The sequence below is a fragment of the Fomitopsis serialis genome, assembly GCF_022376445.1.
Source record: "Fomitopsis serialis strain Sig1Antser10 chromosome Unknown B0H18scaffold_2, whole genome shotgun sequence".
Classification (NCBI taxonomy): domain Eukaryota; kingdom Fungi; phylum Basidiomycota; class Agaricomycetes; order Polyporales; family Fomitopsidaceae; genus Fomitopsis; species Fomitopsis serialis.
The window spans coordinates 1,750,305-1,773,634 of NW_025954962.1; the positions used below are offsets into that span (position 1 = coordinate 1,750,305).

At 55.3% G+C, this 23,330-nt stretch overlaps 4 protein-coding genes across 4 annotated transcripts; 2 read left to right on the forward strand and 2 right to left on the reverse strand.

Annotated features, from left to right (window-relative positions):
- Nucleotides 1-124: 124 nt before the first annotated feature.
- Nucleotides 125-2,154, reverse strand: B0H18DRAFT_867533 (uncharacterized protein; the record flags this gene model as incomplete). The annotated part of the gene is made up of 5 exons (XM_048039867.1): nt 125-238; nt 295-750; nt 844-1,493; nt 1,650-1,954; nt 2,006-2,154. 5 exons carry the CDS (start codon nt 2,152-2,154, stop codon nt 125-127), a joined length of 1,674 nt encoding a protein of 557 aa, XP_047900789.1.
- Nucleotides 2,155-2,377: 223 nt separating this feature from the next.
- On the forward strand, nt 2,378-4,834 carry B0H18DRAFT_1091789 (uncharacterized protein). The gene is made up of 5 exons (XM_048032302.1): nt 2,378-2,563; nt 2,620-2,639; nt 2,693-3,009; nt 3,060-3,561; nt 3,623-4,834. The coding sequence occupies exons 1-5, from the start codon at nt 2,397-2,399 to the stop codon at nt 4,612-4,614; spliced, it is 1,998 nt and encodes a 665-aa protein (XP_047900790.1). The 5' UTR covers nt 2,378-2,396; the 3' UTR covers nt 4,615-4,834.
- Nucleotides 4,835-6,553: 1,719 nt separating this feature from the next.
- B0H18DRAFT_867530 (AEX-3 domain-containing protein) lies at nt 6,554-10,988 on the forward strand (the record flags this gene model as incomplete). Its single annotated transcript, XM_048039866.1, has 8 exons — nt 6,554-7,444; nt 7,526-8,231; nt 8,289-8,605; nt 8,673-9,046; nt 9,099-9,261; nt 9,324-9,681; nt 9,736-10,241; nt 10,299-10,988. 8 exons carry the CDS (start codon nt 6,554-6,556, stop codon nt 10,986-10,988), a joined length of 4,005 nt encoding a protein of 1,334 aa, XP_047900791.1.
- A 260-nt stretch (nt 10,989-11,248) lies between these two features.
- Nucleotides 11,249-23,028, reverse strand: B0H18DRAFT_1081806 (vacuolar protein sorting-associated protein 13; the record flags this gene model as incomplete). Its single annotated transcript, XM_048031446.1, has 53 exons — nt 11,249-11,517; nt 11,573-11,663; nt 11,716-11,748; nt 11,801-11,856; nt 11,908-11,963; nt 12,017-12,090; nt 12,142-12,208; nt 12,260-12,341; nt 12,387-12,465; nt 12,519-12,843; nt 12,891-13,037; nt 13,087-13,222; nt 13,272-13,749; nt 13,799-13,993; nt 14,042-14,237; nt 14,288-14,324; nt 14,360-14,600; nt 14,650-14,717; nt 14,771-14,797; nt 14,854-15,002; nt 15,054-15,174; nt 15,231-15,409; nt 15,478-15,631; nt 15,684-15,752; nt 15,809-16,094; nt 16,153-16,209; nt 16,263-16,466; nt 16,514-16,542; nt 16,597-16,666; nt 16,720-16,836; nt 16,889-17,293; nt 17,343-18,155; nt 18,207-18,907; nt 18,960-19,006; nt 19,130-19,218; nt 19,245-19,332; nt 19,381-19,559; nt 19,611-19,667; nt 19,703-20,053; nt 20,099-20,161; nt 20,233-20,287; nt 20,333-20,466; nt 20,516-21,319; nt 21,379-21,582; nt 21,640-21,789; nt 21,854-21,894; nt 21,967-22,069; nt 22,129-22,233; nt 22,286-22,401; nt 22,455-22,670; nt 22,728-22,805; nt 22,862-22,934; nt 22,990-23,028. The coding sequence occupies 53 exons, from the start codon at nt 23,026-23,028 to the stop codon at nt 11,249-11,251; spliced, it is 9,003 nt and encodes a 3,000-aa protein (XP_047900792.1).
- Between the last annotated feature and the right edge of the window lie 302 nt (nt 23,029-23,330).

Consider the following 23,330-nt stretch of genomic DNA (forward strand, 5'->3'; position numbering starts at 1 on the left):
ATCATTGCATAGTATTGTACAATAGCATTGCTTTCCCTTTCACTCTCATCCAACGTGAGCGATAGTGCTGTGAGCTCATAGATACCTGTAAGATGTGCCATCCCCGGTATGATGGCTTCGTCATTCAGTCTTGCTGCTCTACTTTGATTTCTTCGTCTGAATCAGGCCGAAGTATCGGACGGCGAGTCCTTGTCGGCGAAGGTGGATGGTGTCTGGGATTCTTCCACTCCAGATGTGTCTTGCGCCACGGTGTCAGTCCACACTATAGCACACGGATTCAGAGCAAGTATTCACCTGATTCCCATGTTTATGCAAAACGACGCCTAAGCCATCCATGTGATCATCGTAGTGCTTCGAGACAAGTTGCAAGAACGCGCGCTGCACCCATTGTTCACTCAACGTCCACCTACCCTCCTTGAAGCTCTGGATGTCTTCTAAGGTGAGGTGGCGGTAATGTTCCTCGTTGAGTTCAAGAAGAGGCAGTTCATAGTCGCAGCCTTTCACAGGACAGACCCAGACGAACGACGAGTCAGGGAGCACAGGCGGGTGGTAGAGGGCGGAGGGGATGAGCCTTGCAATAGCAGCACTGACTGGAGTTCCGGGGCGGCATGGAAGGGGCTCGTCTGACTCCCAGTCGGAAGCGGGCGCCGACGACTTTGGCGAGAAGTCAGGGTCGTAGATGTTGCCTCCCTCCTCCTCTTCCTCTTCTGGGTGGGGAGGGCCCGTTCTACCGGCGCAGGCACGCCCAAGCTCGAGGCGGTCAGGCGGCTTTGCCGTTGGGGAGCCTAGTCCTTCGTTATGAGATACATGGACTGGACCATTCCGGCAGAAGATGAGACGGACCTTTGCTTTCGACTTCCTCTTGGAGCGCGGCCTCTCCGGTGGTTCTTCGTCTTCGAGCTCATCTTCGCTCAGCGGCCCGTTGGGATCCTCGTCGTCGAACCAACCCCACTTGACGCCGATGTCTGGTTTTGCCGGATCCCTATCCAGCCATGCGTGTATCCGCGCATTCTTTGACGTTCGCACCCACTTCGCCCACACGTCTAGATCTAGCATCCTGTTCTGCTTCCTCAGTTGCTGGTCCCCGAGAATCCATTCCGCATGCGTTGCCATCAGCGAGCGCACCTCCGCAGTGGAGACGTGCCTCAGGACATGCTCTCGCCCCCTCCTCAACTTCCCCTCTGTGTCCTCCTCGACATCGGAATCATCTGAATTCCAGACGATGCGGCGCTGACGCGCCATGGCCGGGTTCGCAAGGTACTTCTTGTACATCTTGGCGAACCAGTCTGGGGTGCGCTCGTCCCGCGGAGTTTGAGGCTCGCCGCGGGCGCGCTTGATCTTGTCGTCGATCTTGACAATGCGTTCGAGGGTCCTAAGGGTGCGGAAACGTCCGAAGTACTGCGTCGAGGGTATATGAGATGAGCAGCGTGGAGGCAAGACAGTCACACGTACCTTACGACTATCGGCATATGTGCGGGCATCCATCGAGAGGACTTCGTAATATCGATGCCTGGAGAGAATTAGTCGCTGAGAGGGTACAGATAAGTAAAACGAACCTGTCCTCGGATGGCATCCACAACCCATTTAGGAGGTCCCCTGTCAATAGCGGTTAATTAGCGATGCGGGTGAACCAGGTGTGGCAGCTTTACTTTGGGATAGATAGAGGGCGGGTAGATGCTTCACTCCTTGTATTATGACTTTGATTCGGCGGTTGGGCATATTCCTCAGGTACAAGTGCTCTAGCGGAGGTGTTTCACCGGCGCGAGGCATCCGCCTACCCTCTTTGTGGCTCACGGTAACATGACGTAGGACGATGTCTTTGTTGAGGCGTTTCCTAGCAAGTGGCTGCAGCCAGTCTAGTCTCTCGATCGTCAGCACTCCGCGGAACTTGACTCCGTGCTTGGAGACTCGAGACTCCTGGTATTCAGGTTGATATTTCTCGGATTGATTCAGGCTATGTAGCGGGTTTGCACATGCAGTTCAAGATACTGCGTTTTCGGCTTACCCGATGGGCTTTCCTCCGCACTCCAGCATGAGACTTGTGAGACCAAGTATCTTGGACGGGACACTCTTGCAGACATCGGTCAGCACTTCGCTATCCAAATAAGGGCCGTAGGGCTCAGAGAACAGTTCATCGAAGAGTTTGGGATCCATGAGTACAGCGTTACTGGAGACAATATCCAAGCAGAGCGGCGTCGAGACACTGCACAGTGCAGACGCGTCTGAGTCGCGAGTGGCGCGTCGCGTTCAAGTCGCGTTCGGGATGGAAGCGCCGGCGCGGAATCGGAATTTGAAAGGAGGATGCAGCACGTGAGGGCTTCCAAACCAGGAAACCGAGGGCTGGTGGCGTCGCGCCGTCCGCGTCGCGCGTGTTTACAGCGAACTGGCTTCATGCCATGGCCGCCCAGTTCGACAGCGACTCCCAGATCTCCATCCCCGTAGGCATCACAGTCGGCCTCCTTGCGTCCTTCGTACAGTCCCTCGGCCTTACCGTCCAGCGCAAGAGCCATGTCCTCAACCAGCAGCTCCCCGAAGACCAGCAGAAGGTCGAACACCGCAGGCCGTGAGTCGCACACGCCCCTCATTTCCGCGCTTGCTCGATTGTTGACGTACGTGCAGGCTCTGGCTGTTAGGATTCTGTGCGTGGTGTCTCTCCAAAGATATACGTGTAGACGCTGATCCGCGCATGCAGCCATATTCATCTCCTCGAACCTGTTCGGGTCCATCTTCCAGATCGCCTCGCTCCCCGTTGTGATCCTTGCGCCCCTTGGAGCGGTCTCCTTGTTGTGGAACGCGTTCTTTGCCCGAATACTTCTCGGGGACGTCTTCTCAATATGGATGCTCCTGGGCACGCTGCTCATCGCAGGCGGCGCGGTGCTCATTGCGATTTACGGCATCGTACCCGAACCCACTCACTCCCTCGAGGATCTCCTCATGCTCTTCAATCGCCCTGTTTTCATCGTGTACTTCTCCCTTCTGGGCATGATAACCGTTGTCTCGCTGGCCGTCGTACGTGTCCTCGCTCCCTTGTTCGCTTGACGTAAACTGACCGTGTGCAGACTCACATATCTGAGTACTCCTACCGGCGCCGAATGGCACTACCCGACGTCTCTCCGCCCCTCTCGCCGCTCGTTCTCCCAACGTCACAACCTTCCATCCTTACCACCAGTACCACAGCGACGAACGCAGTGGACCGCAATGAACGGACACCCCTTATTGACCGCAAGCCGCGACCTCGGTCTTACATCCGCTCCAAGTCACCTTCACCATCTGGCAGCCAATCCATCATATCTACTGCAATCTCGTTTACGACTAAGTCAACCCGCACGCCGCTCTACCTCGCCGGCTCTTATGCATCTTTCTCTGGCATCATCTCGGGCATGTGCCTCCTGTTCGCCAAGAGCGGCGTTGAGCTCCTAATGCTTACCTTTGGAGGGGACAACCAATTCTGGAGGTGGCAGGCTTGGTTGCTGCTACTGAGCTTGGGTGTATGTGCCCTCCTGCAGCTCTGGTACATGCACAAGAGTCTGGTCCTGGCTGACCCGACCGTCGTCTGTCCCTGTGAGTCTACCTGTTCTACTGATCTCACACGCCCACTGAGCCCCGCTCTGTGCTTCTACAGTGGCATTCTGCTTCTACAATCTCTCATCAATCTTCAACGGCCTGGTATACTTCGACCAATTCTCCGTCCTATCCAATAAGCAGCTCATCCTCGTTCTCGTCGGGATCGTCATCCTGCTTGCGGGCGTGGGGATCGTGAGCTTCCCGCCCGCGGGCGGGTACAGCATCGACATCGGAGCGTGGACCGCCGCGGAGGACGAGGACGAAGACGAGTCCGTCCCGCTCCTCCACTCCGACCGTGAGGGTGAGGGTGAGTCCGAAGCCGACTCCGAGGACGAGCACGCGCAGCAGGACGACGAGCCCCTCCCAATGCACCCTCCCCAGCCAGGTCGCTCGCGCACGCCCCGGTCGCACAGCGAGGATATCCGTCTGGGCACTGTCCAACCCGACCCAGCGCAGATGCTGCCCGATCTGGAGCAGCACCGCCGCTGGATCACCGAACCGCCCGCACCCGTCGCACCGCCCGCGCCCGTTACGCCGCGCGCCCGGCGGCTCCGCAGGGAATCACAGGTCGAAGAAGGGGCGGGATCAGGTTTGATGCACCGCTCACGCTCGTCCTACGGGACCGCCGAGAGCGTAGGCGCGGGGTCGCCCCTCGGAGGCGGCAGCACGAGCCGGAGGAGGCGGACGACGCTCGCGGCGCCAATGAACCCGCCGAGCGGTAGCACGGTGCCCGGCCCGGCGGCGCTGAGCGGGTTCTCGATTGGATTGAGTCCGGTGAGCCCTGGGTTCGCGCTGGTGCCGAGGGAGAGGCGGAGGAGGCCGACGGTGGACTTGGAGGGGATGCGGAGAGTCGTGAGTGAGGGCGGGGAGGCGAGGGCGAGTAGGGACGCGCAGAGGCTGAGGGGGGGATTGGAAGGTGCGAGGGAGGAGGGGCTGGGTGGAGAGCAGCGGGGAGGGGAGGAGGAGCGGGAGGCGGGAGAGGGAAAGCCCGCAAGGAGGTGGAGGTGGTTGAGAAACGTGTTCTCCATGGCGGGATCGAGCGCGGGATGAGCTCTCGTCAAACTCTGGCGCCGTATGGTTCGTTGGATGTGACGGGGCTCCCCGACCACCTTACAGGCTAATCTGTGATCGTTCATGGACAACGAATATTATACGTAGACTGTTGATATTATTGTATTCTTGGATGGACGACTCTACGCTAATCACGCTTTGGGCTCAAGCAGCCAAGTACGTAGGGCAATGCCAATGACTGATACCCGGCTTCAATCGCAATCTGAGCGAGACGAATGTGTATCTGCCCTCGGTGATTGGGTGGATTGAGACCAGAGTCCAACTCACCAAGAGATTCGACGGCATCTTGAATGATGCCCTTGACTGAGTGCCGTAAATCCACGGTATATGAAAAGCAGCGAAGGCCCCTTCGCCCCGGGGGAGATGAACAGAGCGATCATCCGCAAAACCTCACAAACGCCGACCCTCGCCCGACCTTCGTGGGCGCATCGAAGGGAAGAGCTGTCGGAAGGAACTGTCCAGTTCATACCAAGTTCACAGAGTAAATACTCACAGAGAGCGGCATGACGAGACGCTGTTCACACGGATAGACCCATCTGTGAGAGCGCGTCAGTCGTAGGGCGGCTTCCAGCAGCTAGAAGTAAGTGGCATGCGGGTGAGCAGCCTGAGAAGAGCAGAACGCTGCAGAACGGCGGGCCCAGTTGTAGCCCGCGTTGGTATTCGTAGATACGGGCGTACCAAGGTGATGTGTGGCGCCCATAGCCCGCTTTTTGACGGGGAAGGGAAGTCCATGGAGAGGAGAACGTCTAGGGCATGAGATGGCGCGGGTGATGTGAGGCTAGTGAGGGGGGAGCTCGACGGTCTGGTAGTAGCTGGTTGTTCCCTATAACAATGAGGACATATCTGGGACATATCGCTGGTGGTTCAAATGTTCAACAATCGTAGAGTGACATTGAGTTCGAGAGTTCATTGATGGTGGGCCGGTAAATGGATCGCCCAGTTCATTTTGTGCGCATCATCAGGTACAGGGTGGACGATGTAGAGCTCAGCGGCGATAGTGGAGTTGGAGCAGGGCGCGGGCAGCGTATGTACCGGAGAACGGTAAAGCCTAAAGCCCTGGGTATTGAATATTGACTGCCCGGGAGGCTTGCTAAAGGGCGGGTGTGCGGCGCGGTCGATGAGCTCGAGATATGTTGCGCCGCGATAGACCAGGGCACGAAGGTGATGGTGTGTAACAATGGAATGGAACCCGGTGATAGTCATTAACGACACTGATGTACTGACGGCCTACTATACTATCTGGACGAGTCGACGCCGATGAGTCTGAATCGCAGACAAGACTGTTGTGGCGGGCTCCCGCGACGCTCGCCAGCTGGATCACTGGTGGAGCGTGGGAAAGGCGCGGCGGATGAATCAACACGCCGGGAATGGCCGGGTGGCAGGAGCGGGGTTCGCTGCATGCGGCAGCCACCGGGATCTGCGATTCGTGCCCGGGCGAGCGGCTGAGCCGATGGGATCTGAGGCTAAGCGGAGGCTTCTCGCGTCGCGACCACGTGAGCGCGTCGGGGGCGGCTTCGGTGCTTCGCTGGCAGCAAGTCTTCGCTCGCGAGCCGGCTGCAACTGCCCTATCCACGCCGCCGCCGCCACAACCTGCCCGTGGATACGTCGCGCCAGTGAGCTCGCGGGTGAGAATGAATGGGCGCGAGACGGACATTGCAGGCGTGAGATGGGTGGATACCGACCGTGTATACTAAGTAGTGATGCGTAAGGAAAAGGCTGGGAGAACGTTCTCACCGCTAGATGTTGAAAATTGATGGGTGCGAAGCGATACGTTTCATCGCACGTTGGGAGCATGACGATGGCGGTCCGACGGGCGTAGACCATTCCTGTTCTCCTCCTCCAGCATCTCCAACAAGGCACCGCTGCCTTTTCACTCTCCTTTCCTGCTTCTCTTTCGTTCTCCTCCCCTCCTCCCCGAATGCAGGCTCGCACTAGAGCCAATGCGCCCGCGCCGCCCCTGATCGGCGAGCGCATCCTCAAGTCGTTCAACGACGACGACGACGGCACCCATGGCCGCAATCCCAGCGTCCTCACCACCTCCCTCTCTCCCCGCAGACCCAATGGCCAGAGGAGCAACCTCAGTCTCCGCTCCGCCGCCAGCACCTTCAGCACTGGCAGGACGGAGCCGACCTCGCCGCGGCCAGGGTCAGGCCGCACGCCCCGCCCAATCCCAGCGCCTGACCCGATCATCACCATATCCGCCGCGTCCAACCCAAACAAGGAGTCCCTTGACAACAGCAACCACTTCACTCCCTCCGCCTCCCGCGCCCGCAGCCCCTCCGCCGCAGAGCCCGCCGCTCACGACGACGACGACGAAGAGGACGACTACGTGACCGTCGACCTCCCTGGCCCCGACTCCCAGTCCATCGCATCGCGTCCGGACAAGGCGTCGCGCATTCTCGGCATCAGGCACCGCAAAGAAATGGAACCCATTCCTGCGTCCAACCGCACCTCCCTCGCGTCCGCGCGGTCCGCTCGTACAGCACCTAACACCACTGTCTCGGCCCCTCCGCCGGCGGCGGGCCCCACTCTGCCGTTAGCATCGCTGTATGTCGTGTCTGGGCTACCGAAAAGTCCGCATACATGGACGCTTGCCGATCCGGACTCGGTGATGGGCCTCCATCACACAGACGGTGCCGTAGGCAGGTGGTGGCGACCTGAGGTGCTGGGCAGCACAGTGAGTCCTGGTGCAGGAGGTGGCGGCAAGCGTAAGAAGAAGGGTAAGCATGACGACGGCACACCCGTTTTCAGCAGCCAGGGACACCTGAGCAAGCAGGATGTGGGCAAGATGCTCTCGAAGGCGTTGAAGGTGCCTCCTTCCATCTCTGCATCATGCCAACGGGCCAACTGACGATCTGCGTGTTGCCCCGCCCTTGTTTGATTTTGACAGCTCTCCTTCCCGCGCGAAGTCGAGATCATCGCATCGACTCTGCAACCTGCGTCGACTGTGCACACGTTCACGTACACACTCCCCGCCCCCGCGACACCGCTCGCGCCCACGCCCTCGACGGACCTTCTCCGCGCGTCCGTGATGACCGCCAACTCGGACCCACGCGCCTCCATCCTCTCATTTCCCTACGCCTATGGTGACGACCCTTTCCGTTCCGCACGCCCGTCCTCCGCGTTTCTGGGCCCCTCTGGGTTCTCCTCGCAGGGGCACGGTGGCAGCGCAGACCTCGGCCAGGGCGCAAAGCCGACGTCGAACCAGATCACCTACCATGGTGTTTGCCTCACCGTCTGGTCCCACGCCGACGCCGAGCGCACCGCGGCCATCCGCCGTACGCTCGAGGCGAGTCGGCCGCGGAAGGAGAGCGGGCAGAGCAGCCTTGCGCGTGTGAAGGGCCATAGGCACGGGAGCGATGCGAGCAGCCATGTGGACCCCACTACGCAGGCGCGCCGCCGTGCGCGGATGAGTGCCCGTGGGCCGTGGGGCGCAGGCACGGACGCGGAAACCGACGTGGATGTGGACACAGACGGGGAGGGCGAGGGGGTTAGTGAGAGCGAGTTTGAGGTCGCGAGTACGGTGGGCCATGGCCCTGGTGAGAGCACACTATTCTTGCCCGGTGATACGGTGTTTTGGTTGCCGTACGCGCTCAGTAAGTGTTAACGTTACTTTTCGACGCCAGTGGAGTGCTGAGTGTGCGATTGAACAGCTCTCGTCTCGCGGTTCCCCATCTATGATCTCATGCGCGACTACCTGACGCTGTCTTGGGCGCGCTTCTCCAAGGATGTGCAGTCACATACTCTGCAGATCAGCAAGATCCTCTCGCATCCTGCGCCTCGTGCAGGCGAGCTCGTGCGTCTCGATGCCTCCGCGTCGGCGAGCAGTTCCAGCACAGAGACGAATCTAGAGGTAGTCGCGCGTTTCCCTGGCGGATTGGACTTTGGCCGAGGCTTGGTCGACGTCAACTTCACCATGTGGCCGCTATTCAAGTGTCTGAACATCGACAACATCCTTACCATCTGTGAGGTGCGTAGCCTTATGTCGCCAACCTTGCACAGCGTGTATTAATTTTGACTGATCGACCGCCATACAGATCGCCCTCGCGCCCACGGGCAGGATCCTCTTCTTCTCGCGGCACCCCGCAATCCTGGGCATTGCCGTGCACACGATCAAGTACCTCGTCGAGCTGCGCGGTTGGAGCGGTGTCGCACTCGCGACGGTGCACTCGCGCGACGCGAAGATCTACGTCGACGACCCCGGCCCGTGGATTATCGGCCTCGCGACGGAGGCGCGCTACTGCGTGCGCCCACCGCCAGAGGTGTGCGTCGTGGATCTGGACATCAACTATCTCAACTGCCCCGCGCCGCCGTCCGGCACAGTCTCGACGAAACAGCAGCGTGATAGGTACCGCCAACGCTTGCTTGCTGCGTTCGAGCCTCATTACCACCCTGATCACTGCGTTCCGAGGTGCGTAGATGACATTACGTGAGAAGGGTATGTGCTGACGTGGTGTATGCAGTGAGTTCAAGGAGGCGTTCCCTGCAGGCCGGTTCAGGCCTGTCTGCAAGATCCAGGCGAAGAGGGGCGCAGCCTCGACCGCCGTGGCGGACATGGTCAAGCCTCCGGAATGGTGGCATTCCACCCGCATCATCCAGGCGTTTGACAGCGTCCTGGCAGACAAGGTGGTGTGCGATGCATCGCCGCCCTTCGCGCTATTTCTGACGATGTGCAATGGACTGCGCAGATGAAGAGACCATCATTACTGAAGCGGATCAGTTCCTTCGGCTCCGTGCGTCCCCCGCCGAGGCTCTCTCAAGCGGAGCAGCACATCCAGATGTCGATTCGCAAGCGAGCGACGGCCTTCGTCGATGCGCGCGACGAGCTGGAGACGAAGATCGGGCGACTGTCACGCCGCCTGAACTTCCTCATGACGGAGTCCGACCTCTGGAGAGAGAAGTTTGTCACGTTCGAGCAGTATGCTGAGAAGCTCAGCGTGGAGGCAAGCGAGCTCCGCTCGAAGATCAACAAGGAGCAGAGGGAGACGAAGCGGCTGTCTAGCGTCATCACGCTCACGGCGGTGGAGAAGTCGAAGCTTCAGAATCGTGCGTATATCGCTCTCATCGGCCTTGTTCCGGTTTCACTGACAGACTGTATAGAACTGAGAGATACGGAGGACGCTCATACCAAGGCCCTCACTGAGCTGCAGCAGATGCAACAGGCGATGGAGAAGATGGAGGAGGAGCGTGCGGAGATGATCGCCGAGGTCGAAGCGCAGATCGAGCGTGCCCTCGCGAACATGGCCGTGGACGTAGACGTGGACGACTCAGAGTACGGCGGCTCGCGTCCAAACAGCCGTATGTCCTCGCGGTCCGCCCCCAGCGGCTACCCTGCGTACTCGCGTTCCAGGGGCCTCCGCTCGTTTGGGACCGACTCTACGTTGGCGGAGTCTTTCGACGATGATGTTCTGGAGCCTGAGAGCCATCATCGGTTTGCCACTGAACCTCTGGCTGAGGTGGAAGAGGAAGAGGAGGAAGACCCCAAAAAGAAGCGGTTCTCCAAGATGGACCATCGGCAGGGACAGGACGGCATGTCCGCTGTCGACGAGGGCATCAGTCAGAAGAGTGATAAGATCGCTCAGAAGGTGCTTGAGATCCAGCGGAAGGTCAGTGTCTACTTGCACTGTAGCGACTGGAGCTCGTGCTTACATGAAACACTGCAGCTTGAATCTGCCCTGGCTGCAGATGTTCAGCGGCGTTCCCAGGAGAGCCACCATAGCGAGAGCGATATGTCCGAGTCAACAAGGTCTCGTCGTCGCCCGAGCAAAGCTGCCAGGTCGTACGGGCAGCAATCTCGAAGCTCGAGCAAGCGAAACTTCACTTCGCCCCCTCCTCGAGCTGCACTCCGTGCAGAACCCCAACCGGTATCCAGGGAGAAGAAGCCTGAGGCGTCCGAACCGAAGATCTCCAGTGAACGTGACACCACTAAACAGACTCTCGAGCTTCCGACTCTGCGGACGAGCTCGTCTACGGTGTCGAATGCGACCGTGTCCACCACACCACGCAGCGCGATTACGCCGACCACGCCTTCGCTGTCGATCGGTGGCACAAGTGTTACCACGGACGACGAAGACACCGATTTCCAGAGTGCGTACTCGAGTAGTCCGAGAGTCAGCTACGGCAGTCTCGATAACGCTGTCAAGACTGAACACGGCAGCGACAGTGAACAAGGGACCCCAACTGCATCGGAGAAGTCTCCTTTCGATGCCCTGAAGAGTCCTTATTCCAAGAGCAGAGAACGTGGGTCGAGCACCAGTACTGTGGGCCAAGGCATCCGTAGCGATGGCGCGAGAAACAGTATAGACTCGGAGACTATCATCACCGCTCGCCCAACTGTTCTCAGCAGTTCTTGAGCTCCAGTGGTGCTCAACTCTATTTATACATTCACATTATAATTTGTCTTCATTTGCTCATTGCACTAGTCCCATACTGTCGCGTCACCTCTTCGGACTCATTTACCTCGATGCCTTCTTGCCTCATACCGGTCGCTATGTTTTCTCGGGACTCTTCACGGTTCGATACATTCATATACGTTACTCGTCATGCGTACATACATTCGCGAGATACTATCAATACAGTATATGATCTCTTCTACAACTGATGTGCGGTGCGTCTACGAGTCCATTCGCCTCCTGGCGTTGAACGCCTTCACTACTGTGGCAACTTGTCCGAAAAACCATGACTGCGAATTTTTGTCCGGGATAAAGACAAACTTGTCGTGATCCTTACCCGACTTATGAGCAAATCGAATGCCGGTGTCTTCAATTGTCACGCCTTGGACGAATGTGAAAGGCAATTCCCAATCCAACCGGAGTTTGTTCGACCAGAACGACAGTACTCTTGTCGTTGTCAACAACACGACATTGTCGCTGCCAGGAAGATCTGTTTCAAAAGACAGGTGAGTGATAGTAACGTTGCACGCGATTGCGAGGCATACTCATGTGCGCTACATAGGGTTCCTGTCGATAGGCTCCGTTGTTCAGGTCCTTCAACCAATACTGGCCAAGGGCCTCTCGCTCGGAATACGGCTAGAGAGAGCAGTGATTAGATCACGATACTGAGTAAATGCTTGCTACTGACCACCAGGACCCCATCAGAAGGTACGAGACGCGGCTGTATTCGGACTGAGTACCGCAGTTTATCGAATATACAGCCTGACACTGACCATTCTTACGCGATCTCGGGCTGGATTGTCGAAGACGGTCGTAGTATTCCGAATCCCTGTAGTGTGTCAGTCACTCCGCCAGCTTCAATAGTGGCACTATAACTTACCTTCACTGACGTTCGAGACCAGGTCGAACACACCAATGACTGGCTTCGTAACAGCGCTGGACCCCGTAGTCAATACTTCGGCACCATACTCATTAGTCAAGGGCCGTACCCGATGAGCCCTTTCCCCACGCCTTTGAAGAATCCTCCTGCTCCTTCCGATTCTGCGCCCTCCAACGGCTTCAGCTGGTGACTGGTGTGAATAGCGGGCTGCTTCTTCCTGTCTCGTTCACTTACCAGAACACCCTCCATGCCACTAGCTACACTGCTCGCAAATGCTTCCGCCCCAGAAGTTACGCCATAGCTAATGGAGAGACTCAACAACTTTGTGCAGAACGGTGAGGGAACGACTCACATCGCATGACGAGGCCGATTTCGTCTCTGGTTCATTCGTCGACGTAGCTGATACTCGGGGTCGAACGTGGTGGCAGAAAGTCCTAAGGCGAGTTAGTAGCCTCCAATGACTGCAAGGCTAAGATTACCTTTGCCAACGCTACTCGTGAACTTGGTCATACTATCCGAGAACCCAAAGACAGTCTTCTTCACAAAACTTGCAGCACCCTGCGCATCGGTTGACTTATTCAGCCGTCTACACGGGCATCATCTCTTCTCACCTTGGCAATACCAACACCTAGTTCGGAGTTTCCGTGCATGACAGCACCATTGAAGGGCTCGTAGAAGATATCAGCCACGCCAGAGCTGACATTGTTGAACAAGCCAACGGGGTTGCCGATGAAGTCGGCTGATCCGAGGATGCGATACAATTGGCGTAAGATTTCTTGTCGATAGTGGTGCATTATCCTCCCCTGCAGATCTGGCAGGGTCAGGCGCATATCCTTGATTGCCAATGCATTCATCTCCAACGGTGCGTCATTAATGTTACCAATAGCCATTGTGATGGCATTGATGACCACGGCGAAAGGGTTTCGTATACTGAGACTACGAGGAGTTAATTATGATGGAATCATGCATCAATGTCAACTCACTTGTCCTCGGAGTTCAGACGTTCAGTGCGCATGAAGGATATAGCCAGTCGGATGGGCTGCAACTCCAACACTTCGAAATACAGGTCCTGACCTGACGTCGTAGAGAGATCGGGCTCCTTGATGTCCTCGGGGAATGGAATGAGGACACTAGGACATATATGAGAACAATTAGAATACCCGTCACATCGTCACTTACTCTTCTTGACCCTGGTCCCAAGACGCGCCCTTGATCTGGGTAAGATCATACAACGCATATAGAAAGTCTTCATCGGCCTCTATGGTGAGGGCTTGTAGCAGAATGGAACAGTACTTGACGAAGAAGACACCATGCTCTGCAGGGTCCAAATGAGCCCTTGCTCCCAAAGCACTAACTCAACCTACGTTGGTCTTTCAGCCAGATCATCGAGCCCTGGATCGTTGGTAGCGACGCAACACCGACCGATTCTTTGGATATGGGCGTTGGTTGGAGGACAACGGGGAAGAGAGCGTCATGCAGCTGGTTGTCGATCTGGAGACTGCCGCAAGACAGATTGACGGACTGAGAGACCGCGCTATCTGCGTACTCGAACTTGAGAGCGTTAGTCGAGACATAGACAACTTCCGTCATCTTCCTGTTGATGAGTGAGACTCCAATACCCTCAAAATCCAGCGCCACAAGTAAAGATGGTTGCACTTCTTCTTGCACCGCCTCGAAGACATCTTGACTACTGCTCATTGTGTCCTGTCTGGTGAGAGCCACCGAATTACTGCGCTTCGGGCGGTAGAGACTTTGCGCTGGATTGTAGTTGGTGACCCGTAGGACTTGCTTATGGCCATCAGCCCGAACATCGAGCGACACTGCGCGCACAGCTTGACGATCCTACGAAGAATCCCTATGAACGGTTTCGTGGGATATGACACACCCGCACCCACTTTGAAGCGGAAAGGCACAAGGTCGCCAATTCCATGATGTCGACAGCACGGCGATGATCATTGACGGCAAGAATGATTTTCTTGTCCCTTGCGGCAGGGAAATCCCATGCATAGTCAACGCTTGATTTTCGCGGCACCGTGTAAGTTGGATAGGTCTTCGTGGCGGGCTCCTGTCCGGTCCGTGTCTGATCCTGTGCACATGTCAGCAGGAGGGAGTAGTCAGAAACCTGGGCACGCACCGTCTGAGAGAACGTGAAGTCGAAATCACTGTCATTCTCGATCGTGAAAGGCCAGCCCTCGGATGCGTCGGTGATGAAGATGAAGATACTGGACCCATTCATTCGCACATCCGTGCGCATCAGGGTTGATACTCCCCCAGGCTTCTGCAAACGGAAATGCATGGAGCCGATGTCCTCCATATTGATTGGGGCGGACCTGGAGCATCGATTAGCAGACCACGAAGATGATGAAGTCCATAGAAGTACCATTGCGCATTCAGACCAGGGTATGCCACGGTGAGAGCTTCTCATCGGTAGAACGAATGAAATGCAGAGGACAGCGCTCTCCGGAATTCAGCTCGTACTTTCCTCTAGGCGCGACGCCGTGTTCGCGGAAAGCGATCGCCTCTGGACTGTTATTTTTGATGATGAACCGTGGACTTAGGACAATGACCTTCGTTAGCTTGTACTTGCCGACACCTTCTGACCACGAAAGGCCGACTTGGATCTCTTCCGACTTCCGACTTTGAGACGGGATGACAAGCCTCGTGTCTGCCGCAGGCGCTTCGAGAGCTACCACCTAAGGTAGACTTCAGTCATGGATTGGAAATAATACTGCTCCTACTCACTTGAGACCACGTTGAATCACCGACCTTGAAGGCGAAATCTTTCCCTTGATCGCTTGGATGTGACAACACTGCCATACGTGGTCAGTACGTTCGTGTATGCGTGAATGCAATAGCATCTCACTGAATGGTACGGGTTTCGACAACACATCTGCATTGAGAAGATTTATGAGGTTGCCTCGAGTGAGTCCAGCGATGTGAACGTACCGGCTCTAGTTTCGCCTGCCATATCTTGTGCACTGGATATACGACTTGATCTTCCAGGTCTCACAGCAAAAGGCAACGAAGTCTTGTTGACTAGGAGGTATGGACAGTAGATCTGCACCTTGAAGGAGCCTCCCCCATCTGGATGACGCCTTCGTGACAATGAATTCAGCGTCAGCGCTGCAGAAGATGACGCGACTTACACGTAGTTCAATCTCAAGTCAAGCTTGCGATCCATCGAGTCTCTGAGTACGAGACGGTTTTCCACGTCGAAGTCAGAGTTCCCATCTGTATTGATGATGGCAAACTCGCTTTGCTTGAAGGCTGCCACGACACGCTGTTCTGTCAGTTGTCCAGTGCTGCAGATGACTTGACCTTACGTGTATCTTGGATGTGAACATTGAGAAGAATCAAGTGCCCTAGCTCAACCGAGTGCACAGGCATCACGCCTCCTTTGCGTAAGTAGCTTCGCCAGTTCTGATCAGTGTCCTTGTCATAGATGCGGTAGTCGAGGTTGTACGGCAGCAGATTTTCCAACTCGATGGGGCCCGCAGCTTGACTGTGATCCGTGGTATCTTTCTATGGTCGCTGTTAGTCCGGACGAATGTGTTGTCGCCGTCTGCGTACCGAGGGCTCATTTCGGTCGCGTCGGTTTCTACCCAGGTTTGGAAGCGGAATGCAGCTTCAGTCGGTTCACTGTGAGGACATTTCAGATTCAGTTTGCGTTTGGAAACCAGGTCTTCCCATCGGGTAGCAGGGGACCATTTGTAACCAAAACCCTCTAGTAGGAAAGTTCAGCTTTAAAAACGGCCGTTTATCCAATGCAAACTTACGGTCCGGCTGGACACGGATCCTGCCTTTGTTGACAGCCTCGATGGGGACGGCGAAGTCTTGACCAGGTGCTGCAACAACATGATCATTACATAGCAGAGTTCGAGTTCGAGGCAAGACAATATACCAATCTTCTCGACCGGGTGCATGGGTTGGCCGGATTCATCCACCAGTGTCAACTCCAAGGGATACAGCGTATCGTTGGCGACGTTGTACACCGATCTCAATGTGACTACCTTTGCATTCTCTTGCACACGGACTTCAGCTAGCAAGCGATAGGCAAACTTGTCGGTCCTCGGCCTCAAGGAGAAAGTATATTCGCCCTCTCTGTCAACGGGAATGCTGCGAAGTTGTTCCCAGGGCTTGCCCACGAATTGCAGACCGATACTGTTATTCCCGCTGGAAGTGACGTGCTGAAAGATTGTTACCTATGGGTAAGATAATCTCCCAAGCAGTGCTTGCGCTACATACCTCGCGTATAGTCTTCCAGTCGTCAAATCGCCAATCAATTATCTTGCCATTCGCAATCTGTTTGACGTAGTGTCTTTGAGTTGACTGCTGCCGTCCAAGTCAGACCAGACGAAGATGGAGGACCCTGTGCGGTTGTGTATTCGATAAGGAGCGTAGCTGCCTCGAGCCTTGCGAAGCACGTTGTCGCCTTCTTGCCCGAGCAATCTGATCGTCGCAAGAGCTAGCTCGATGAACATCGTCGTGATGTTTACATCCAAGCGTTCACGGGCGGAGACGTTGAGGGTCAATGCACCCGACGTATTGTTCCTAGCAACCTGCGAGGTGTGAGTACGCTGACGATTGCACGCGACGGAAACTTTACCGAAGTCGAGAACGTCCAAGGATCAATGACTGTCAGTGACTTCAATTAATGGGTAAGTGAGTTTGAAAACAGAGAAGACTAACGCGGCTCCCAGTGCGAATTCGTCATATTCCAGTAGCTCACGTGTAGAGCAAGAGTAGACGTAGCTCGCAGCTGAACAGTCAGAGTTGAGGAGAGTTTAGCCAGCATATATGCATTTGACGTACCTCTCCTGACCAATCTTTCGCACCCAATATGAAAGGTTTGACCTTGACATGGAGTAAAGGCTGCTCGTGGAGGTCTCCGATCAAGACCAGGCGAAGGCCGTCGAACGAACCTCGGAACTGCGTTGCCAAGTATTGATTAACATGCAGATGAGCTGATCAATGCACCTGCCTGTTCCTGGGAAACAACAACGCGAGCGTGTCCCACGGAGTCCCATTCTTCGCGTGTATGCTTGGACACACGGCGAGTTGATAATGCTGTAGGACGTTCGGTGGATCCGAAGTTGGATTGTGGGGTGGTGGACGTGTCTTTGGGCACCGACTGTATTGATTGGCCGTACAGATCCAAAGCTCTGTTGACAATGGTCGTGATCAGATTCAAGTCCCGGTATGACGCACGAAACACAATCGGTTTCACGGAAACATCCAAACTAGTAGAACGTTGCGACGAGCTAGACCGACTGTCCAGAGACAGTGTCAAGTCCACATCGTCCATGAACCGAACACTGTCAGAAGCGTCGGCACCCATGCGCATGAGCGACATTCCTAGATGATCAATCCTAAGAGCGAGGATACCCTGCGTCATCTGTAAGTACGACAGCACGAATGCAGACGGTACACCATACCTGTTGCGATAATTGCACCTGCTTGACCGTCAAGCGAATGGCTTGCGTCTCTGAGTCAGAGTCATTCTGCAGAACGCTCACAGAAGCGGCATGGAGATCTAGTCTGAAGTCTAGCTGCGACGGCGCGGAGGCCGCCTCGTCTCCCCGGTCATCGCCGTCGTCGTCGACAGCAGTGACGCGGGACATAGCACTGGTGAAGAAGTCCAGTAATGCGATGATAGGATCAACAGCGAAGATTATCCTAGGAGAATCGACCGTGAGTATCGCTAGAGCCGACCCATTGCCGCCTGACTTGGTATAGAGAACCATGACTTGATTGCGGTCGTGCTCTGCAGCGGGCATTATTTCGCGGAACTTGGAGTTTCCAGGGCGAGTGTTGTTCATTGTCAAGGACTTGAATATGACCTGGGCTTCGATGGCACCATCGGAGAGGACTTTTGTCCTCAGACTGTTCTCATTCAGAGCAAATCTGGCGATCCCGTGCTCCTTGATGTTCGCCTCGGTAGTAGCTTCTTCGTCATAGAGATGCAGCTTCACAGCACCAATCGTGAGCAAGACATCAAGAGCAGTCCAGACTTTCGCGTCGTCAGGGTGCTGAACTACTCGAAGCTCGGGTTGGAGATCGACCGAAGGGGGAGACGGAGAAGCAAGCCGATCTTGAGACTGTACAGAAACAGCAGATGATTGACTTGCCTCCGCCGAGCCTTCTGGTGCACCAGCCAGAACCCGCGGGATGGACTGCGCCAAGTCAATCAGGAGCTTGCATTGTAGTTGGGTCAAGTGAAGGCGGACGTCCGAAATCTTGATGGCGACCTGTAGAACGTGTGAGCGCTCATGCCAGCTTTTCATGTATAGGAAATCTACTTGAGTATCTGGGTGATTGAGGTCTGCTGCACGATCGATGCCGTCGCTCTGGACGATATTTGCGGTCATGTCAATGTCATCAACGATCTTGAGGATTGACGACTGGTGCCTCTCATTGTAGGTCTTCGATGCCAACTGCACGCCGCGCAGACTAGCGGTGATGCGACTCGCGGACCCCTCATAGTTGTTGCGAGCATTGAGTTCTCCAAGTCGGAGAGTGAGCATGTCCAGGGAACGCTCAGGATTGAAAGGGAAAACTACGATGGGACTTTTGATGGTCACATCGAACTGCATCCTTTCAATCTCCGAAGCTCGCTGAACAGCTACTTCTGCCGCAGCGTCATACAACCCCTTGAGCTTCGCCAACTTGGTGATGAACAGATAGATATCATGAAGAGGTTGCTCCAGGTAATGCAGCTTCAGTGATCCTGTGTTGAGATAGAACGCTGATTTGATGCCAGTGTAGGTGTCCTGGTCATTCGGATCGAACGTCTGGTACTGGAAGTTGGCGAAGTTGTCCCCTTCGATGGAGAGTATTTGCTTGAACGCCGGAGAGAATGTCGTCAACTCAGAATCGTCATGTAGGTCGAGACTGCCGAGTCTACCGCCGATATGCATAGTATTCGCACGCAACGAGATAGACACATCAGCGGTGGAGAGAGACAGCGTTGCAAGTTTGACGTCATTGTTGATTAGATACACTTTCAGTCGCTTTAGTCTGGTGGCTCAGGAAGTCTATACAGAAGTACTCACCCTGCACACTCGCCAGTTTTAATGAGACATTGATCTTATCGGACGGACTACCCGTAGCTTGCTGATCGGCAACTCATCGTCATTTGGGGCGAGCCGACAGGGGAAGGTGCCGCATCAACGCGTTTCTCCGGGACAAACGTCGTCATGATGAACTCGTAGAGCGATATGACGGCTCCGGCGCAGCGCGAAAGACGAATGTCGACGTTGTGATATCGACGGTTTGATCGATACCGCTGTACAGAGGCACGTATTCCGGGGACTGGCGGTCTACCGGACATATTTGACCACCAGGAGATCGCCGTCTGTGCCTCCCCGTCGAGGAGATACACTCCAACGGCTTTTGCCACTCTGGAAGACGTTCATTGATATAGAGCTGGAGACGCGTCAGAGAAGCTTCCCTTGTCCCAACCATGAGACATACCTCAAGTGGACGTCCACAGTCATGACATGTTTCGCCATGGAGAAGACCAATCCGAACTGGGAAAAGCTCACGTCTCCCATCGCTTTCTCGGCGCCATCCGCGCCAGACCTCGAAAGACAAGCTCTGAGGACATCCACGGTGAAGTCGAATTCCACGACGTGTTGATGCAGTGCGGGATTCTGAGGGCTTAATGAGCAACGCGTGGTTGAGATATGCGCACAACAACTCACGGTAGGTACGCCAGCAGCGGCATCGAAGAATTCCTCGTCATGATCTTCATGTTCGTCCTTCGGCGATGGGCTTCGCTTGACCCATCTTCGACATCGTCCACGTTATACTCCGCTTCCTCAGATGCGCCGAAGAAGCCCGACGGAAGCTTAAGGTATTCGCCGCTGGATACAGTGGGGTGACTCGTAGTACTCTCATTGTCGTCGAAGTGTGGCACCGATACGTCAACCAGGCGCATGAGGGACTTGTACTTGGTGTCTGAGAGGTTGACCTGCAAGCTCGGCAGGTGTCCAGAGATCTTGAACCGTGCCAGATTATACGCGGTCGGCACAATGGAATTCTGCACTTGCAAATCGAGAGTGATGCGCTCCAGTAAGTGTAGTTGATCGCTGCGCTCAGATGACAGCGCATCCATACACGATTGCAGGTCATTGCCAAGTAGAAACTATGAAAACATGAGCGATCACATAATCGGTGACATTTAGCATACCTGTGCATCCTTCAGTCTCACGGACAGCTTGTCGTACATCATAGATTCCAGGCGCTGATAATCCTCGTCCGTGTAGTCAGCTTGCGCTTCGACTGGATCTCCTTGATCGCTTCCTTGTTGCCTAGCTGGCTTACGACAGAGATGTGGCCGGCGTCGACCAGCAGGTGCCTGCACTTGTTCGTCGTAATGCTATAAAGATGACTTGAGCAATGTCTATGTCAGATAATCGCACACGTACTCTTCGGGACAATGATGATTGGCGCATTCAGGTCCATATGGACGTCGACCGTCTTGTGGGTCTGCAGCGCATACTCAAGCCCAGCACGCGTCTCCTTGCGCAGACCCTCGAGCGTCTGACTTGCTACATCCTACACTAATATGAGAATGATGTTGCCGCGCATAGATGAAAAGTCCTACCAAAAGTGCTTCAACGGACTCAAGTTGGCTCGCAGGGGGTTTGAAGAACCTGTAGATAGCCTCCACATAGCCTCTATGGTACACAATCTCCATGTAACGCATCTTGACCTCCAACGCGTTGTCCGCCCGCTCATCAAGGGGATTGTTCTCGAATTTCAAGTAAAAGAACGGATCAACCATGTCCGTGATCTCGCCTGCGCCTTCGACGACCTGAGTCTTCACAACGCCACTGCCGTTGTTTCGTCGCTCCTGTACATGCACGATCTGCTTGTACAGCGTGTCCTTCGACGTTCCATCGTACACAGCGAATCCGCTCAAGGAAACAGATGTCTCAAAGTTGTCCGGCCGCTGAACAAACGTCGCCTGAAACACGTCAGAGACTATGGAGATGATCTCCGTATTCGCGCCATGCGGGTCCCTCTTGAGAGCGAAAGAACCCCGGTTCAGCTGCGCAAGGACGCGGGCCTTCAGAGCGTCTCGTGGGGTCTCGAAGGATTCGGCCACAGCCGTCTTCTCGTCATAGTCCAGGGCCTCGTAGAGCTGCTTTCGCTGCTCCTCCGTCATCTCACCAGTAAATGCGGAATCCTCGGCCGGAGCTTCTGCAGTCCCGCCCGAGCTCGAGCCCGAGGAGCCCCAGATCCAGCTTGACCAGCTGGTTTGCGCTGGTGCTTGCTGCTTCTTCTCTTCCTCGATCTTCCGCCTCGAGGCCATGTCCTTCCGAAGCTGCGAACGCGCAATGGACCGGTAGAACCGGATGTCTTCGTACGACAGCTTCTTCTCGAGTGCATCCAGCTCCCGTGTCTCCTGTACAATGATAGAGGTGAGCGACTATTGCTATATAATTTGTCGCAATCAAGTCTCACCCCGTCGACGAGGGTATTGTTCTGCCGCTTCTTGAACAGCTCAACGTAACGATGTCGTTCATCACGCCGCTCGGCAAAATATACCCAAGTCCATCGTCTTCTTCGCTCCTGTACCTCGTCGAGAATAGCCTTGCCAGCAAATTGCAATAGCGCTCTCGGACGGTTCTTGTTCAGCTCATCCGCGGGGGGGCGATACTTCTGATACTAAGTATGGCATAAATGGATCAGTATCGAATCGGGCATGCAGGTTCTAAAACGTACTTGGTGCTGCCGCATATAGAAATGGTACATGTCGACCAACGAGATCGCGTCCCGATACTGGTTGTCATCTAATATGACACCGATCTCATCGAAGAGCAACTGAACGTCGAATTTAGGTGTTTCCTTGTCGAGCGTGCGGTTCATTGTAATCTACGCCCGGATATTGAAGAAGCTGAGTGAATAACGGCAGACTCCAACAGCATAAACTACGCACTCTGCCCTCCCCGGTGACGGGCTTGAGTATGTATTGATGATCTGGAGGTAGTCTCCGCGTGAGATCTACTCATGACCATGTCAGTCATGAGTTTGGCAACGAAACCAAGGTACACACTTGTTCCGTGAACTTCTTGATGAACTCCGCGTGCGACAGTCCGGCCATGCTCTCTGCGTCGGTGTCGAAGTAGACCGCCAGAGATTCCAGCTTCGACAACTATTGGAAATATGCGATGAACTCTGATGTTCGAGGGACATCTGCCGTAGGTTACTCACTTTGTGAATGGTACCAGCTTTGCTGTCTATGAACGCTGGTTGCCATTTCTCATTGACCGAAGCGGCAGTGAACCCTGCCAAAGTAGCACCGGCGGCAAAAGGATGCTGGACAAAAATTGTGAGGGAGTCAGGAGTTAACGAAATGGGGTGTCCCTACCCCCGGAACGCTCATCTTGTCCTCATATCGAATGTGGATGTTCTTCACGGACACCTGCAGGTTGTTTATAATCTTCGTAATGAGCGACGAGATCAGCCCCTCGGACTGTTGCGAGTCTGGATGGTCTGTCGTCAGTGCAATGTGCAATACATTACGTATAATTACTCGCCTTGCGAGACATCCGACTTTCCCCGGACATGCAGCAGTTCAGCGTTCTCTATCCGCTCCATCTTCGCAGCTTGCTTCCTCGACTCTTCTTCGGCAGGATTGTATGTAGACTCGGCTGAAGGTACCACGAGGAGGTACACGTCTTCGACGAGAACCTCCACCGGCTGGTTTCCTAGATTCATCCAATGCAGGGACAGCGTGAACTTCCCGAGGTGCCCTGAAGACAGAACATGAGCATCAGTAGCCTGGCAACCTCAGCAGCGTGTGATATGACCTTCAATTACATCCACGGGCAACCGAAATTTGTCCAGAGCACCCTTCTTCAACCGAAGGTTGCTGAGTGTAACGCGACCTGCGGGAGGAGATCGGTCTGCTGCGTTCCCTAAGGTGGTATGTGTATGCTCGCACCTTGTCCAATTCCATAGTTAACTTGGCCCATGTCCAAGTTCTCGACATATGGAGCGAGGACGCGGTTGAACACCTGCAATACATGGAGCCATCAGCACGCCGCAAAGGCCTCCCCTTCGAAGACGTACGATGTTCAGGACCTCCTTGGCGGGGTCGGACCACCACATCCTGGAGAACTATCCGCCAGATGTCGTCGCAGTTGTGTCTAGGAAATTTTCAGGTCGTATGGTTCGAGGACGCGGCGAGCGATGTCGAGCGCAGTATGTGCGCGATGATGATGGAACGCGCTTTCGCGCTGCCGCTGCGTCATGTTGCCGAAATGGGATCATGTCAGGTGACTTACGCGCCCCTTTTGGCGCGATTGTGGCAATGCACAGGAGCGTCGTTCCTGGTCCGCATCGAGCACCGCAACCTGTCGAAGTAGTCTCCCGGATGGAACTTGCGCTCTGGTCCATTCACTCGGGGGTCA